General features: G+C 45.7%; 1 protein-coding gene across 1 annotated transcript in view; it reads right to left on the reverse strand.

The window, feature by feature from the left end:
* The window catches only part of LOC126537870 (MAM and LDL-receptor class A domain-containing protein 1-like), a 232,206-nt gene that overhangs the window by 13,458 nt on the left and 198,892 nt on the right, over positions 1-19,856 (reverse strand). Inside the window, exons 50-57 of the mRNA XM_072287646.1 lie at positions 19,517-19,627; positions 18,735-18,985; positions 17,428-17,659; positions 15,992-16,114; positions 10,298-10,434; positions 6,951-7,065; positions 5,373-5,450; positions 10-204 (exon numbers count right to left, since the gene is read on the reverse strand). Of these exons, the coding sequence (XP_072143747.1) occupies positions 10-204; positions 5,373-5,450; positions 6,951-7,065; positions 10,298-10,434; positions 15,992-16,114; positions 17,428-17,659; positions 18,735-18,985; positions 19,517-19,627 (1,242 nt within the window). The remainder of the gene's footprint in view (positions 1-9; positions 205-5,372; positions 5,451-6,950; positions 7,066-10,297; positions 10,435-15,991; positions 16,115-17,427; positions 17,660-18,734; positions 18,986-19,516; positions 19,628-19,856) is intronic.

The following is a 19,856-nucleotide window of genomic DNA, read 5'->3' on the forward strand; positions in this document are numbered from 1 at the left end:
TCACCATACCACACTTTTCGTCCAACCCGTTCGGGCAGTCCGGGACACCGTCGCAGACGAGCACGCCAGGAATGCACGCAGCGCCGTCGCGACAGTCGAACTCTCCGCTGTGACACTCCAAGCGTGGCTTCGGTGAAGAAGGAGCAGGCGCGGTGCTTGCAGGGGGCGCTGACGTGAGAGCATCGCTCGTAACCAATGATTGGCCTGAAACACACATGGCAAATGTTAACGTCTACGTTTTTTCTAGGAAGATAAATAAACATAATTGAATTGGAAGAAATTGCTGCAAGCGATGAGTTCGCTGGCGTTTATCAAGAAATCTGCTCTTGTCTAGCGACCATTTGCATAAATACAGCAGCCCACAAAATTGGACGGACTTTTGTGGCAAACCACTTCGCTCCAAGCAAACTTGTGGCACTCGATCTTGGGCGTCCAATGCATGAACACGAAGAAATTACGACGACGTTATGACGATGATGGAACAACCAGGAAGGCCAGACGGCTACTGCATATTGACAACGCCATGACGTAGTCTAGGCGCTGTCGTTGTCATACTATCCCCGTAATTCCAGTGTCATCACCCCATTGTCATCATGCCATCGCGGCAACTCTGTCGGGTGCTACCGAACGTATGTATTGTAAGCATTTAATAACACTACAAGTTCTTTTCCTGAGACAGTCTGTTGATGTTGGAACAAAGGCTACACAATTCGCAAGTTTCAAAAGCGCAATTTGCGCTTTTGATTTCGCCATTTGTTACGAAAGTTGTCTTACATACAGGGGCTCTTCCACGAAAATATAAGCAATATGTTTGTCATAATCATCAGTTTTATGTCTTGTTGCGATTTCAATTTGTCTATTCAGAACCCAGTGAGAACGATGATTCAGGTGCACAAGCTTCCAGTCTCACTCTCATACTAATAAACTTGTCTCCCTTTTTTCTTACACTCGGTCGTTCCGGTAAGGTTGGCCTAATAAGGCGCCAGAGACGTTCATGTATCATTTCTTCTGAGTTGTAAGCGTGTGCATTCAATTTAATCCATAGAGGGAGAACAATGTTTAATGAGATGAAAACATGATAGGTTGGGCAGGCGAGCGTGGCTATAGCCCGCTGTTCCGCACTTTGATAAAGGGGAAGGAAAGGAATGTCATCGCTTCGCCCGAAACCCAAAGCATCATTTGCGACAGGAAATAGCTATACAAAGTAAGGACACTAGTCTTATTGGCCGTATAAACTTGCAAACATTCGCTTACGAACTAAATTAACAAGCATAGTGTCAACGCGCACAAGCAGACATGAACGCATCACACTCGATGAACGTGGACACTCACTGTCAAAACGCTTGCTTGAGGTAACGCGGCCGCAGCAGCCAGTCAAGTGACCCTCGTGCTGTCTATCGCTTCAATGCAAATTGAGCGGCGAGATCGCAGCACGCGCAAAGATATGAGCAATCGATGCGCCTAGACTCTGCCCTCAACGCAGATCACTTTCAAGATTTGGCGCGCGCTGCCACAGAATACGCACTACAACGTGCCCCCTCCCCCTATACCCTAGTAACTTAGCATGCGACGGAAGACGGCGCGCTTCCTTCCCGCTTTCCTCCTTTGCACGCGCGAAATTGAGCGGCGATCATCGCCTCCCCTCCCACGCTTTCACTCGCACATAAAGCGCATGATGCGCGGCGATGGTGCTATCGCCCTCGGGAACATCGCGGCGACGGTTACGCCGACGGCAACAATGCGCCGGGAGTGTCCATAAATTCCTTTCGAAATAAAATGTCCTAAAATTACTATACCCCTGCTGCAAAATTTGAGCGCAGCTTAATACGTGTTTTCATTTCGCGACATATTGGTCACCCCACCGACTGGCAGTAGACCAGTACCGTCAGCACCTTCACACAGGGAGGGGCAGTATGGTAACGCTGTCACGATGAGCAGCTTCGGAGAGAGCTCTGGAAAGAAGATGACGACTAACGCGCGAGCAGTAGCACGAACGCGTTCGAGTGGTTACACCGAGGGACGCCGATGCTCGACCCAGGAACGGGCGCCTAAAGGACGCCTCCATAGTCCGTGATTTCCCGGGCTTTCGTCACTCGACGTCACTCGGCGTTGACGCTGAGGGCGGCGCGCTCAGGAGAGAACACGTCTTGCCGCCGCCGCCAGAAGCGGCTGGATGAGTGCAGATCAATCAGCGCTGGTCCGCGTGCCGCTAGTGATACTAGACGCCCTCTCTGGAGGCGTTTATGCAACGACGCCGATTGACGCAACGCCAGAAAACGCCTGTAAAAAACGTGTAATGTGGGACGGCCATAAGGTATGCCGGAGGCTGACAAGGTTCCGAATATCCTGAAGAGAATCGACGACTACTTCCTCAACTTTTTAAAGTGCAAGAATTTTCAAGCGAAGCTTGTATTGGCTCACAAGTGGCGTTGTCGTGGTTACGCAAGAAAAGAGTGGAACAGGAAAGTGCAGTCTGATGAGTTGGCAACTGCGCCGGCGCCGGACCGTGAGTCATTAGCAGGGATTCCAGATGCATAGGCACGTGCTCCCGCCACGCGTGCAACCAATCAGGGCCGTTTCGCTTCCGCCGGGGAGCGAAAGGGCCGGAAAGGATCTCGCGCGCGCTGCGCCGGCTTCGATTCCGTTCAAGGCAGTCTCGGAAAACGGATGAGATGACCATGCGTCGTGCCTTCCCTCGAGGAATGGGCAGCCTTCGACAAGCGGCGGCGAGACCTCGCCCGTAAGAGGGCTCGCCGTCTACGCACCGATCCAGCCGTAAAGAGCTAAATATGGTCTGACGTAGCGGGAGCGCGCGCACACGTTGCGTCAAGTCCCTTGGCGAAAACAAGCGCGGCGTCACGTTGGCGAGAACAAGCGCGTCCATAGTTTGATAGTGCGACCGATGGTTCCACGCACTGGCGCAGCCAACGTAACCTGACGCGGTCAACGCGCTCCTACGCACCCGGCTTCGAGGGACGCTCACCCTTGAGCAGATAAAGTCGTACTATAACCACGCCCTTAGAGCCACCCGAGCCCAGGCAATCCGACAGCAACGAGAACACCCAAAGCTGAAGGGGCGGGAGGCGGAAGCAATGCGGGACCGTTGCGTGTAGGTTACTTTACCACGATGAAGGTCAGGTGCACGCAAGACAAGCTTCCGTTACCCCCGTTCTCCAATAGAACGTGGGTTGGTCATTATTTCTGCAGTCGGCGCCATTATAAGGGAGTGCCGTTTGCGCATTGGTCACGCCGGCGCAGTGGTCACGCATTTTCCTGGCTTCCCAACGCGACGAAAATTTTCTCTGGCGAAGACCAGACTGCAGCACGTCCATGAGTTCTATCAGATGACCTGAGTTGTATTGTACGCCGCTAACTTGAGGCCATGACCCATGCCGCAGTTCACGCTAGTGAGTCGTGCTCGATCACGGCTATTTTTGTCCAAGCTATTGTCCGGTAGGAGCTCGCCACCATGGGTACTTTACTCTGTGTACACTGTGGCAAACCCAAGACAGACATCGTGGCGTCTGCTCTTTTCGTACAATTTGTCATGGCATGACACCACTGGATTGTCACCGTTTTATTTACTATTTGGCCAAGATCTTGCATTGACTTTTAAGACTCTCCTTCGTTCGGCTGCTCCTTGGTCCACTGAACACACACATGACGTCGTTTCTAGGGCAGGTGCAGCTCATCAACTTGCTCACGACCGACTCTCTTTCACAAGCGTCGCAAAAAAACATGTTACGACAGCCGACACAGAAGAGCACACTACTCGCCAGGCTCTCAGTTCATCCTGCGGTCGCAATGCTGCCACGTTGGCCAAGCAGAGAAGCTTCTCTCCCGTTGCACCGGACCCTATGAGGTGCTGCGTCAACTCGGCGACGTCAGTTACAAGATCGCACCACTCTCCTCGCTACCAACTGAGATTTTTCATGCTTCCTAGCTGAAGCCGTATTGCTCTGCTAAGTCCTCGTCTTCATGAAAAGCGCCAAGACGGCGCTTCCACCGCCGCACGGTGATATTACGGAGCGCCCGTACTTGAAAGTACGTGATGCTTGGCAGAGTGACGAAGACGATGACCGAGACGCTTGTGCGTGTGGCCGGTAAGACGTCTTCTCTTGCCCTGTCTTACTTTGTGAATATTCTATAAATATATCGGTCTGCAACATCTCGCCTCTGTCACAATATATACGCTTAGCACGTTACTTCGTTATGCCCTAATAAACCTCACGCGCCATATGGCTACAGAAGCTCTGGTGAAAATGCGAAATGTAGAAGAGTTTCAGAAGCTGTTGTGCGTGACAACGGAGACCATGACGAAGCCTCTTCCCAGTTAGATTATTGCGATAGCAATTATATGGACACTCCAAGCGGGTTTCTGCCATCGCCGTCACCGTTGCCATGAGATTCCCTATGAGTGAAAGCGTATGAGAGTGAGCCGGCGAACGCGGTTCAATCTTGCGTGCGCGAGCCAGGAACGCGGCCAGGAAGCGTGCCCTCTCCTGTGGCGCGCGAGGCAGGGGCGTTCTTCTCCGGCGGCTGCTACGGTGCCTCGATGTCCTCCTCGCCCGCCGCTCCGTACAGAGTGTGGACAACCGCTGCTTCTACTACGGTGTTGACCACGCGAATCGCGGACGCCGTAGGAGACGCCTTTGGCGGACACCGTAGGGACGCGGTGGTGGCGCTTGTGTGTCTAGAAAGCGGTCTGCGACGTGGCTGAAGTGCGCGACCGCGCGAGCCTCCTCTTCAAACCGAACTGCGATGTTTGCTGAGCACGCGTAGTGCCGGTAGCTTCGTATGCGCTGTGCTTTCGACATTTCATACGCATTGAAGCGAGAGATGCATGGAGGTCAATTGACTCGGAGCTGCTGCCACGATACCTCACTCCAGCTTCACACACAGTTTCCGCTGTCATCGAGCGATGTGTTTTCATGTTAACCTGTGCGCGCGTGACACCATGCTGGCTAATTTAGTTAAAACACGTTGACGGGCTAGTTGGCTTGCATCCATGATAGAATGTATAAACACGACTGAAGAAGGACTTAGAAAGACGGAGACACACAACGACAGCGCGGTCTCGGTGTGTCTGTGTCTTTCTACTTCCGCGCTGAGTCACGCTTGCGAATTATATAATCCTTAATTTAGTAAGTATGCGAATGATTACAACTTTATACGGCCGCTAAATCTACTATTCTTACATCGTACAGCTATTCATTAATTTGTTATCGCAATCGGTGGAACAGCAATTTTTTTTTTCAGAAATATAAGTGACTGCTTGAACGATAACCGCAAGATGTGATATAAAAATCGATATAGAACAATAGTAGACACGGACTGAGAAATACGCCAAGATTTCACAAACCGATGTCTACCTGTTGTTGAAGTCACAGGTGCAAGCGTTGTCAGTCCGCTTGGAAGTGCAGTAGAAGTGATTGATGACGCACTCGTTCCTGGAACAATTCATTAATAAACATATTGTGTTCAGCAATGTTACTTAAGCATGATGCGAATTTGCAGAATTTCGAAATTTATTAGGCAACATATGATATCACTATGAGGTCCCCCTCTCTGGCAAGGTACATGCATAATTATGCATCCAGAACTTTTAGGAAAATTGTGATATAATACATGCATCACCCTCCCTTTCTTTATTTTGCTATAGGCTACTGTGCTGGTTATTGGAAATTAAGTAATGAGGGATAAAGCGCGACCAATTTCCGAAAAGCTACTCACTAATTTGACGTCATCTTTCGAAGCCCAAGTCATTTTTGAGAGGTTATATTTGCTTCAATTTGCAGAGAGCAATTTTTTCAGGTTTCTCAGGTACTATGGACCAGACACGCATAAATACGGAAGCATTCTTGCGCCATAGTGCTTTAAAATAAGTTATGGGGTTTTACGTGCCGAAACTACGATTTTCGTATGTGGCGGGGGACTCCGGAAATTTGGACCACCTGAGATTCATTAACGTGCGCACAAATATAAGCAGACGGCTGTTGTCGCATTTCACCTCCATCGAAATGAGGGCGCCGTGGGCGGGATTCGATCCCGCGACCTCGTGCTTAGCAGCCCAACACCATCACCACTAAGCAACCACGGCGTGTATGCACCGCAGTACTACAGCTGCTATAGCTATAGAGATAAGTTCAGACTTTACCGCACCGTGCCGTCATTCACAAATGCGTATTTGCGAAGGGCAGCGGGGTGCGCAACAAGTGTTCGGGTACATTGCTCACTTGGAAAAAGTGTTAGTGCGAGATCTCCCAAAGTGATAATATAAGGTATGGCGGCATACACCACCCGTAAACCACACATAAAGTTGTCACAACGGGTAAAGAGAAGAGTGCAAACGTAAGTCAACCATATTGGCAAGCGCCGAAAAGAGACCATGGGCCGTTAGATACAGCGGCTTTCTGCAGGTGCCTACACTAGTAGTATTCAAGTGGTACCGTGTTCAGGTTTGCATGCAATTGCTGTCAAAAGCTTTCGACCAAGACGCACATGAACGCCGATCAAGAAAAGAACGACATTTCTGCTTTCCACAGCCCTTTCAATGAAGTGCTATTAAAATCGTCTGGTTCTGTGAAATATTTCCCTCCTATTATTAGTTTTTATTAGCTATTATTAGTGAAATATTTCCCTCCTCCTAGTAGTTTTAGCTTCCACTCACGGAAGAGCACAGGCATTAGCGCTAAGTTATAGGCCTATTAAACTAGCAGAACATGAAGAGTGTCACGTGTGAGATATCCTTAGAACAATCACAAAAACGTCGTTTGAGGAAAAATCTGAAATTTATTTGCAGTGATTTTTCATGTTAGTATCTCATCATTGGTATGCCATCTGAAAGTGTCGCGGTAAAAATGCCTGAATACATACGCTTTACAAGAATTGGTTAGACAAATTTTTAGAAATATCCTGCTTTCGCAGCTAAGCATGGGGTTCTCACTTACCAGGTTCCGGCACTTTTGTGACATCCGGGATGTTGTCGCAGTGGCCTTCGCTTACTTCAATATCGTCTATGGCAAGGTCACTGGAGAAGAACCCTGTTTTGCCGCTGATGAGAACCTGGGTAATAGATCAGTATTTTTAATTTTGAAACATCTAAGTGTCTATAGGCGCCCATGTAATATTGCTGACCGAAAGATTAGACACCATACAGACACATTCTGTGAAAAATTCTGTGAAAATTCCATGATTTAAGGCGTTGTCTTATGCTAACCACGACTGGTGAGCTTGGTCGGAAATTTGGCCCACTATCATAGTTTTCTAAGAGTATCAGACACAGGACGTGGGCCCTTGTCTTGCGCTATAAGAGTAAAATAAATATTTCAAAAATTAGAATAAATAAATATTTTGATTTTATTATTTTATTTTATTTTTATTTATTTTTATTTACAGTACCCTCAGGGCCCAGAAGGGCGTTACAGAGGGGGTGGGTACATCAATAAAAAAAATACATGTTCAAACAATTATTAGTATTAAGGTGATAAACTCAAAAAGTAATCAGGTATTGCAGTCCTGAAAGATGATGCCTCCTCGGTGCAGGCGATGGAGGGGGGAAGGCGGTTCCAATCGGCGCTGGTTTTCGGCAGAAATGAGTCAGAGAAAACATTTGTGCGACAGAAAGGAATGAACACTTTAAACCGATGATCAAGACGCGACGACATGTACGAAGGCTCTGAAATTACATCTTGTTTAAGCGAGCTGTTTTGGTAAAAGATTTTTTGAAAAAGGCAGAGACGGGAAATTTTTCTTCGAATGTGCAATAAGGCCAAGGTTTGATTTCATTAAAGAAACGCTAGATGTGCGGGAATAATTTGTAAGAATGAAACGTGCTGACCTGTTCTGAACTGACTGAATGGTATCTGCTATTGTTTTTCGACCAGGGTCCCAGACAGATGACGCGTACTCTAGCTTCGGTCTAATTAGCGTTTTGTAGAGCAGTAACTTCAAATGGGGTGGGGCTTTTGAAAAATTTATGCGAATGTAGCCAAGAGATCTGTTTGCACTGTTCGTGATATATTCGATGTGCGCATGCCACGAAAGATCACTGTTTAGCTGGATTCCAAGATATTTATAGGAAGTCACGTGCTCAAGGTTGGTTTCATTGATAATATAGCCGAAAGGAGCTGGTGAGTTTGAGCGACGTGAGACAGAAATAATTTTGCAGTTAGTCGGATTTAAGAACATTAGCCATTGTGAGCAACACCTTGAAATGTTATCTAGATCTTTCTGAAGCATAAAGTTACCATGCTCATTAGTTATTCCACGGTATGGAACGCAATCGTCGGCAAAAAGTTTAACAGAACTATTAACTACGGCAGGTAAGTCGTTTATATAAATTAGGAATAATAACAGTCCTAAGACGGAGCCTTGAGGAACACCTGACTTCACGGCGCAGTGCGGGGATGCGGAATCGTTAGCTCTTACAAAGTGGGTACGGTTGTTGAGAAAACATTCTATCCATTTCAGAATATTAGGGTCAATATTAAGAGTACTAAGTTTAAGAAGCAGTAAGTGATGAGACACCGTGTCAAACGCTTTCGGAAAATCTAGAAAGATACAGTCAATGACTTGGCCTTTGTCTAAAGAGGAAGAAATGTTATGTATAAACGATATTAGTTGTGTTTCGCAGGAGTAGTTTTTGCGAAACCCATGCTGAGATGAAGTGCAGAAAGAGTTGGATTCTTTTTGACCGTAGAGTTGTGCGTAGAACTTCTACAACGAATATCCATGCGTTCAACAACATCTATTAAAAAAGAAAGGCTTATAAAACGGCAAAATCCCTCAGAGCGCAGTTCCTACAAAAGTGTGAATAAGCGTTAGTTAAAAAGAGAAAACGATACCGCGGATATTATAGTAGTAGGTTAACGGGCTAGAAAAGTGGCACCCGCTGGAAGACCGAAATGTAAGATAAACACAAATTATGGCATCGACCAAATTTGCTTCCTGCGAGCACGCAGTGAAACAACGAAGCCAAATTCTTTCAATTCTTTTTTTAATCAATAATAATGAAGTATTAACACCGGTACGTCTACTTGTATGAACGACAACTTGAAACGTAAAGATGGGACGCCAAAACATGATATATACTCTAACGTTGCTTATTTGATTATTTATGAGCTGAGCATGCAGATAACCCGCCGTGGTTGGTCAGTGGCTATGGTGTTAGGCTGCTGAGCACAAGGTCGCGGGATCGAATCCCGGCCACGGCGGCCGCATTTCGATGGGGGCGAAATGCGACAACACCTGTGTACTTAGATTTAGGTGCACGTTAAAGAACCCCAGGTGGTCGAAATTTCCGGAGTCCTCCACTACGGCGTGCCTCATAATCAGAAAGTGGTTTTGGCACGTAAAACCCTATAATTTAATTTTTGAGCATGCAGATATTCAGAGTTTATTGACTCGTACAGGGATATGAGTATCAAACCCTCGAAGGCAGATCGTCTAAAAAGGACGCAGTTCACGAGACTAGCTAAGTGGACTAGTTGGTAAAACATATTAAAGGGTTAACAGCACAGACGGATGGTGGCAGACACAAGAACTGTCCTGTTGTTGCTCTTCTTTCTGTCACCATCCGTGTGCGCTGATAACCCTTTAAAAAGGAAAAAGTTGTTCTATTCTGACAGCACCCCTCTTTTGTTCCAAAACAAATACGAAGAATTATTTGTACTTTATTACTATTTTATATTTCCCCTCATCTAACAATGATAAGTATCTATTTCGGCCGTGAGAAAGTGTGCAATGCTAATGTGTATGTAACCGATAATTACATAGAAGGTCTAACGCCTACACAGGATTGAATGCTTTAATTTTTGACATGCACTCTACTGGCTGTTTGTAATGCCTGTTAGTCGAAAGAGTAGAGCAAAACTGTAGAGCAACTATTGGAAACGCGAATTCAGTAGCTGAGCAGGTGTATGTTGCAGCGGTTACATTCTTTCATCGGAAGATGGGGAGCAAAAAGAAACGATTTGTTAACGCGCGTTTCTGTTTGTGTCGTAAAAGTATGGCACAGATAAAGGAGGTGATGCTGTTCGTAACGAGGGCACAGTCTTCCGTCATAATTATAGTAATTTTGCCCAGGACAGATTGTCTGCAAGAGGAAGCTCAGTCTCAAGAAAAAAAGAAACAGTTCCACTTGCTGGAGCAATCATTGCGGTTTCGTCATCTTTGGTGACGAGCGAAAAATTATAACAATATTCATATGCAGGCTGATGAAACTTTCGCTCTATATTACCGAGTAACGAGAATTCGCTACTGAAATTGTTTACCTAAATCGACCACTACGACTCACCGAGAAACAAGCGGGAAGGCTGCTGCTTTCTACCGACAGCAGCGTCCACTCGCTTGGAGCGGTGGCGCTCACAGTTGTCGATGATCCCATCACTGATCCATGTGGGTCAGCGAACGCGACACTCAGTGTCGTGTTTGCTGTAACGAGGAGATTTTCAGAAAAAAAAAATATTGTTATTGCAAAGGCAGTAGCGACCGATGGTGACTGTTCATGTGAATAGCGTTTCAGAAATATCGAACTTAAGACAGGGCAACAAGGAACAGATATCGATAAGAGCGCACGCAGCGGAGAACAACCTTCCAACACTTCCTAATTTCGAAACAGTAGACACATATAAACAGACAAAAATTAAACAGGAAAGACCATGAAAAAACGTATACAGTATTCTGTGTAACCATGCCGTATCACTAAAGCCATTGACGCCCAGATAACGTGAGTCTTCATTGGGCAGTGCCAATTACGTCATGCTAACGACGTCAATGGCGACAAAAAGGGAATAATTGAAGTAGTAACTTAGCGCGATAAAAACACGGAAAGAAGAAAGGCGGACAAGGACAAGCGCTACTCACAACTGTTTAATGGAAGAAAGGATAGTACATATATATCCTCTTGTCATGCATGCCCAACGAGCTTTCGAAGCTGTGCTCTCGAGTTTGCCGTGAGAGCAGGCGGGGCTGCCGCAAGAGGCATGAGAAGCCCTTTGTTGAGTTCTCCAGAGGGGTTGTATATGCAATTCTCTTGCACCCTTGTGGGCAGCTCTACATTGGACAAACTGAGCGTAGCGTGAATGACCGTTTAAGGGAACATGTGCAAAGGCTAAAGAAAAACGAGGATAAGGGCGCACATTTAGTGGCTCATGTTAGCGCGTGTGGTTGTGACGCTCGCTTTTCTGCGACTACTATTCTGGGCAGGAGCGTCAACACCTGTTCCAGACTCGCTCTTCAGGCCTTCTTTAACATAAAGAATAGAAATAGGTGAATAAGTGAGCCTCCTATTTCATTACTAGATGCCGAATTTGACTTCTTGCGCAACCGCCTTTGATTTGCATGTGCCTGTTCTCTTCATATTGGTATGCGCACGCGTGACAAGAGGATATATATGTGCTATCCTTCCTTCCATTAAGCAGTTGTGAGTAGCACTTGTCCTTGTCTACCTTTCTTGTTCCCGTGTTTTTATCGTGTTAAGTTACTACTTCAAATATGGACGACCAACTAGGCCAAAAATCAACTCTTCTACAAAAAGTGAAAATTGCCACTAATGCTTCTTTCAAAATATCCGTCTCGAAAGGAACAATGAAATATGGGGTGCTCCTGATATTAGTGCTTTTCTTTTAAAGCCTGCCTCTAACATTTCAGGCCTACATAAGTGGAACTGCAATGCATCCTTAGAAAACGATGGTCACGAAGTTCTCTACAGATCTGCAAGTGTAAGGATTCCTCCCAAGTTGATACAGCTTCATCATTGCGGGGACTTCATTATGCAATTGTAGTACCTGGTCATAAGTGTATATTTAAAATTATTCAGAAAATATTTTAGTGACATGACTACTGACATTTATCAAGTAGGTTATTTTTTTTGCTATTAGAGAAATCCTCTGCCATCTACTGCCACTTTCACTCTTCCTTTCTTCTCTCTTTTTTTCTTGAAATAGCAATGTCTGTCCCAGCTCATTTTCAAAACATTTGTTCAGAATAAAGAAAAAAATTATAACAGACAGCATGATGTCTTGCTTCGAATACAAAATAGAGCAAGAGAAAACATTTCGCGCGAGAGAAAACACTGTGGCTAAATAAAGTAATATAAGTTTAAAGTTGACAGAAAAAAGAAAAGAAAAGCACTGCGAATATATTATGCAAGCAATAAAAGTGTTCTGCGTTGATTTTGATAACCTTGTGTTTTTTGACGCTCTGTCAAATTTAAGTTCCCAAATGCTTTTGTGGTCAGGGTACAATAGAGTGTGGCTTTAGGCTGTTTCACATGGCGCGATTTTCAGTCAGCGACACAGCGAATTCCGTCGCTCAGCGACCGCCGCGACGTCGTGGGCTCTCCGCGACTGGATTCCAACAAGTTGGTCGCGCCGTCGCTCAGTCGCAGCGATCGGCGCGATGTGGGATGGGCAATGTGTGTTTTACCGCACGTTGGTAGCGCTGTGGAGCAATGTCGCGCGTCAATTCTAGCTATGTTTAGGGCTTACCCACCAGCGTTTGCGGCTTAGGGACTTCATGAACATTTTTCTTTTCTCCCGCTTACACAATTCGTTTGAAAGGAGAAGCTGCACGCTGTCCAGATCGGGAGAAGGACGCTGCTTCAACATAAGGAACGTGCCCACTCGATCGCCGCCATCGTCAACCTCTTCATCGCTACAAATTGCGCCAGCTGCTTATGTACATGCAGACTCAACAGTAGTGTGTTCTTCTGCAAAAGCAAACACTCATCCAGGAAAAAAAGTTGTGGCTTCCATAGTAACAATGAAACTATAGTGTACTAAACGGAACCACCCCACCGACGCCGCACGCCATGCCGCACGCTCATACTTGTGGTGTTGTGCAGCGCCTCACTCACCGTATCTGCAAGCTGTCGTAAAGTATCAACGCTTTTAAACGTTAAAAATGGTGTACCTATTATGTTATCGAATAAAAATAGAAAAATTCGAATATTTGACTACTTTCCATATTGTTTTTATTTAACGATGCAGGCATGGATACTTCGTGAGCAGGAGGCAACCTTGCGCATTGCTGCGACGGATATCGCGGTGCCGCAAACGCATGTGAAAGCTTTCAGCGAAAATCGCTCTGCGACGTGCGCGGCAGAACGATTTCCTTCGCCCCAATCGCACCATGTGAAACAGCCTTTGCGCTGCTAGTTATGGAAGCCATGACGTCATTGCTAGCAGCGTAACGTTAGCAACTCTCATCTATCATGTTAGAATGCATCTAAATGAATGAACTTCGATATTTTTGTTTGTTTTACCACGTGTAGCTATAGATATCCATTTCTGATTCTGCATTGACTTAAAAGTGTGCTTCAAGTAATATCTAAATGGCGCGGGACAAAGGCGACGACTGTAATTTTCGTCGTTGTCACTGGTCATCAGAGCAAGGAACCAATCAGCCGAGACCAAAGTTAGGATAGAGTGTGGGTATTTCCGTCTACCATGTCTTGCGTGCGTCCTTATTCGTTTTTTTAGTTACGCCACTACCCATGATAAGAAGCCATGCCAATTGGCCAGAAACTTAAACAGGTACAAGCAATTGATTTTCATGCTTTCGACGGTGCTAAGCTAAGGAAGATGAATAGCTTCAATAAAAAAAAAGATATCCTCAGGTACACAAGGTGTTTTCGCGGTAACGATGCATCCGGAAAATGAAAAAATACAATTACCGGAAAAACTCAAGGAAAACGAACCAAGACCCGTATTTATAAAAACGTTATACAGCAAAACTGTTCGTAAGAGCAGACACCAGCTAACCATAATGACGCACATTACAGCTGTGGCAGCGAGCCAATGAAACAAAAGAAAGCCCTTATGAGCGAAAAGCTTTCTCAATTCGTCTCCTCAAGACCACGACAAAACCGCTGAATTGTAACTGAAGGCTCGTTCTAGAATTTTGAGGTTCATTAGTTTTACTCAACAACACAATTATACTACAGGGCCACATTACGCTTTTCACTGCTGCATAATTAATTAATTATGGGGTTTTACGTGCCAAAACCACTTTCTGATTATGAGGCACGCCGTAGTGGAGGACTCCGGAAATTTCGACCACCTGGGGTTTTTAACGTGCACCTAAATCTAAGTACACGGGTGTTTTCGCATTTCGCCCCCATCGAAATGCGGCCGCCATGGCCAGGATTCGATCCCGCGACCTCGTGCTCAGAAGCCCAACACCATAGCCACTGAGCAACCACGGCGGGTGTTCACTGCTGCATGCGTCAGTGCTTGTAGTTTGATGCTTGTTTGATGGAACCGAAATCAAATATCGGTGTACGCCCGACCTTCTTACACATACACATATATTGGAATCCAGGGCGAACACGGGGAAGGAGGGAGATGGAAATTCAAGATGATGAGCAAAACGAGAACAAGGTGAAAGAAGGGGCCAACGTTCCGAAAAGTGGACTTGTCTTCTTCATATATTGGAAGCATTTTATGTGAGTAAACGTTATTGTTTCATCGAAGCGTTGATTACGTGATCACAGGTGACAGTGGCAAATCTTCCGAAGTGCTTGCGTTTTTGCCGTGGCTAGTGAGCTTTTCAAGGTTCCCTTGTTTTGCACCGAATGCCGCTTTTTGAGATGCTTTTGTGAGGTGGTTCTCAATGATTTGTAGATTTCGTTTTAATTCAAGCTGTCGTTGGCTCTCGGCCCCACTTTTCGGATACCGGCTGCCGTTGTCTTGCCACTTATACAACGTCGACTAATGTCCATGTGCCCGAACAGACCATTTGGGTCGCTTTTGTATGAGTAGAGAGAGTCAGAGCGCGAAAGCAAGGAGATAGAGAAAAATGAGGTCAACCGGACAAGCGTCCGATTTGATACCCTACACTGAAGGTAAGGGAGAGGGGGAATAGAAAGCGGCAGAGAGTGAACACTGGACGCAAATAGTAGGACTGCAATCAGTCACTGAGGCCGGTGCTCTTCAATAACTGCAGTAGCACACGAATATATCTACGCCATCAACTGATGGGGCAAGGGTCGAGTAATTTTCGTTTCAGAAGATGTTCTACAGTCCAGTCGTCTTAGTGCGGTCTGTAATAAAATGCGTTGGCACTCATATTGAAGACAAGGGCACAAGAGGTGTTCGATAGTTTCTTCAGACCCACAATATGTAGCTGGGAAAGTTCAACATGACATGCGTCCGAGTAGACAAGTTGGAGCCGAGGAATGCTGCACTAGAGTGTATGATATCATTTTTGGTCAATCCCCCCGGAATGGGTATTTGCCACTGATTGGATGCCCGAGTGTGCAATCAGAACAATAGGCTAGAATTAGAAGTGGGCAGCTGAAAAATAAAGAAGTAAGCTGCAAGGACGTGAACACGAAGGCATGAAAACAGCCGAGTGTGGAAAAAGAAGTGAAGTAAACCGAAAACACCCAGTGTGTCCTAGAGAGAATGAAGAAGTAAAAAGAAGAAATATTAGTCAACGTGAAAGAAAATTTTGTTTATACCTGATTCCGACACGTACGTGCAATCCGCGGCTTCCTTTCTTGCAGTTTTTGTTGCCTACACCTGTTTCTGGAATAATCCTTTACCTGCAAGTCGGCGATTGTGCCGCCGTCTTTCAGTCCTTTTTCCGCGTCTATAGCTTTCTCTTTCATTTTTCAGCTAATGAATATGCGCAAAATAGAACACCTCGCTGTCTTAGTAACCATGAACCATTGTTATGCACATAGGCGTAATCGGCATGTCTGAAATGCCTTACGAACATAGGTTGGCACACCCTCTTTATATCACAATGAAATAAAGCAAGACACGGACGACAAAAGATTTAGCGATGTTAGCTTTTGTTGCAGCATGTTCTATCCTGACCCGACGGCAGTGTGTCATACTCTCCATTTCATCATCTGCATATGATCTTCAAACAAAAAATTGTGCACGCAAGAATAAAGCCAGTCAAGGAAACAGTAACAAAAAAGCTAAATCTTTTTGGCTTGAGACAGCGCGGCAAACTGGACAGACAATATGTTACTTACTATTTTGCTTTATGTAATAGTAGAGCTTGATGCAGGCGATCGGACCGAGGGTAAGTGTTTGGCTTTCAATAATGCCAATCCCGCTTTCAGAAAGATCTGCAGAGTCCAGAAGGAGGTAATACCCTGAAAGAGATCAGATCACCATGCTGTGTTGATTCTAGAATACGTGGTGTAAAGCTTGATGCAGCATATTTGCTGCATTATTCCTTACCTAGTCTCATATACGATTAAACGCAGACATTGCATGGAAGCAAAGAAAACGAATTGCGGTTAAGGTTTGTGAAACTCTAGAACAAATAATTTAGTTAGCAAGAGGCGAGGCTGAAGCGCTCAAATGCAGGCGCATCTGTCGCCTCGCGCTTTGCCGCACTTGCCATCTGAAGTGCTTGCGTCTGTGTTTGATACTGCATGGCTCCTTGATACTAGATTAACTCATGATTTTTTCTCTATACGTGCTTTTAGTACTCTGCCTTTAAGATGATGAGAAAAAGAGACCACATATATCAGTGAACATGATTTCTTGAAGTTTTTTGACTATCGTAAATTTAAAAGGGGAACTCGAGTTCCGCTTTTAAATTTACGCTAGTCTCCCTTTTTATGTTTACTTCACGCATACTTACGTGTGGTTGCATATCGCTTCCTTACTCTTTATTGCATGGCTAAAAACGCTCGCACTGGCAGAGCATCTGACATGGTGGGTGCACTGAAGACGATTAGATAGATACGAGAGAATACTCACTGAACAGCGGTGATATTCCACGCATGATGAAAAAGGAACCTGTTCTTACGCCAATATTTCCTCCTCCTATATGGTTAAGTGGCACGCTAGAACGAACACAGCTCGCTCGTAGAGAATGCGCAATTGTTGGCACTATATACTTGTATAGCCACAGACCGCGACGCCAGCTATTGAGAGAAAAAAATTTATTCCGCCTATATGACCAATGCGCAATAAGTGTGCAGCTAAAATGTGCTATTCCAGAGAACTGTCGCTTCTTTTGTGGATAGTGGTAGCCTACGGGAAAGCGCCAACCTTGCTCAATTCACTTATGCCGGCGATCAAACTCCTGTACATACGCGGGGGCCTTCGATATTCGATGTGACGATTCCTGGCCGTATGGACAGCCACCCGAAGCGCTTGTAGCTCCGCCTCGGTAGTACTTCATAATGCGTTATAAGCAGTTACTGCCGCGTTGCTATCGTCGCTGTTTCCCCAGGCAAGTGCTGGCGTGATTTCGCGAGACTCTAGAATCCGTGTACATGCAGTTCGCTTCGCACTGTCGTTATACGTGACTGAGTACCTAGCGAAGTGATCGGCGTCCACCTCCTAGTGGTGGAAAAACTTGATACTTCTTCGAGATTAGATGTCGTGGCACCTAGGAGGACTAAGGCAGCACTTGGCCCGAAGCGCTCGCCACATTTATCAAATGCCTCACCTTCCTCTGTTCCGAGAGTGTGGTCCTTCTTGAGGCCACTGCTGACTGTGACCGTGGGGCCTTGGTTCCTGTACCAAAGCGCGTATTTGGGGCTCTGTACGTTCTGCCAGTTGCACATGTCCGCCTCGAAGGAGCAGCTGCCGGGCGGGGGACACGCAGTCTCGCCTAGACTGATGTCGTCTACGGCAACAGCAGTGTCCGGGTCATCAGACGTTGTCCCTTCGAACACGAGCTGCATTACAGAAAAAAGCAGCAAGGCGACGTCTTAAGAATGCAGAAAGAGTACGATTCTGTTCATGTGAAATGTATGATAAGAGATATTCATTCATAAGGTGAGTGCTATTGCAGAACCACAGCAAGTGCCTAGTTTCCCGTCCTGTGGCTTTCCTGTCGTTTTTCCGCCATGTCGTTTATTTTTCTACCGTTTCCCGTTTTATTTTTTCACACAAACAAGCAGCTCATTAACTGCGGTTAGCGCATCCGGTGCATCCCTTCTTGGTGATCACCGTTGAAGTTTTTCGCCTTGCTGTTCACCATCTTCTGATGATACTCGTTGTCTTGCTTCTTTGTAGTCCGAATATTTATTTCTAATCTCGAATGTATCGAACACTTTGCAAGCAACAGTAGTAGCGCTTAGAGCCTTCTAGTGCAGAAATATTCGCAGGTGGTTTATGAAGGACATTGTTATGAAGAGATGAAAGCGGGGCTTGCAAATTACCACGATGATAATCTTTAAATTTTCATAGGTGTGCGTCCATGCGTGCGCGCGCGCACGCACACACACACACACATTCATAAATATTCTTGGGCGCACAGACGGACCTGCTGGTGTTCTACTGCGAGGAAACACGTTGTCTTGCAATGCACTTGCGTGCTTCAATGCTCCCGATACGCCAAGAGTGAGAAGCCTGCTCATGCACAACTGCGATGGCGTTTGCGTGAAGGCCTTCGCTTGCAACGCGTAGCTTGATATGAGGGTAACACTCCTTATTTTTTTTCATTTTTCCACCACAAAAATATAAATCTTGGAATCGTTTGTCTACTCACTGAGGAATAGAAAAGCTCTTTTCTTTAAATTCGTTTCATATTAACGAAGATTGCGGCCATAATGACATGATTCTGGACGCCATTAGTTAAGCAACACTATCTCCTTACCTATTCATTTTAGTAAGTAGGCGGAATCTATTTCATTCTGCTTAGTTGGTGGAAGCTATGAGGAAGGAAATTAAGAGTGAATATATAGGCGTGGGAGCCGATGGTTTAGTGCGTTCTTTTTACATGAATCAGTCAACAAACCCGCGACTCACCTCTGCGTCTCCTTGGAGGCTGGTCAAGTCAACCGCGGCCGAGTACCACTGATCCAACGGAGCATGCGACTTGCTTGCGTACCAGAGAGAGTGCCCTTGCTGGTCTTCGCCTACCCGAGTGACGTTAAGTGTTTGCACCGTCCTACCGGCGATGAAGAACCAGAACCGGAGACACTTGTGCTGTGAGACGTCGTAGAACCCCTGTGGACTCACCAGTCGGCCGCCCGGTGGCTTTACCAACGCAAAGCTCCCTGAGCATAAACGAATAACCGTTAGAAAGGACGATAGCAGCCTGTGTTATACTGACATGCAAACACTATAGGGTACAGAAAAAAAAAGAAACAAGACCGAAACGACGCTGGTACATCCTGTCTGAGCTGAGCACTCAAAAAAATAGCAGTAATCTGAATTCATAAAAAGTAACAGTCTCGAATGTCCTTTCTTTATAAGCAACCCGATAATACAGGTTTTTTATTTAATCAAGGACGCAAAATAATAAAGCGAAAGCCTGCTCTCTGCAATTGCCGTATTCCTTCTATTCAAGGTATCCGTGAGGAATTAACGTTTACTTATGTTGTTAATGTTAATTATGCGTATTATTCTGTCGGAAGAATTCTGAATTGCGATGGTGCTGATTCATTATTCATTTAAATAATGAAGAAAATGTGTAAACTAAATAAAGAAGCATACGGAAGCCTGTTGGTAGTGAAGTCAGTTCAAGCACACCACGCTGAAATAAACATGGGAGGCTCTTATTTTTAAACACAGAGAGAAGGTCTCACCGGACGGTGCCAGGCTGCCGTGATCTGACGGAGGCAACATTGCACTGCTGCCCTTTGTGACTTCCCAATTGTGCAGCTGCCAACCACAATTGCCGGACTCGAATGTGCACACTGGCGAAAAATAATGAAATAAATCATCGATAGCATGGTAATATCGACGCAAGGGAGAGTTACATTACGTTCCTAGACAGAAAATTACATTACTGAAGCGCTGTCAAGGCCCAATGGGTACGGACGGATGGTGACAGTCACGAAACACAGCGAATGCTCCACAGACATCATAAGAATGGGCATTACCAGATAGAATATTTGTCGTCGTATAACACATTAAAGGACCCAA

Source organism: Dermacentor andersoni, chromosome 4 (genome assembly GCF_023375885.2).
Source record: "Dermacentor andersoni chromosome 4, qqDerAnde1_hic_scaffold, whole genome shotgun sequence".
NCBI classification, from domain to species: Eukaryota; Metazoa; Arthropoda; class Arachnida; order Ixodida; family Ixodidae; genus Dermacentor; species Dermacentor andersoni.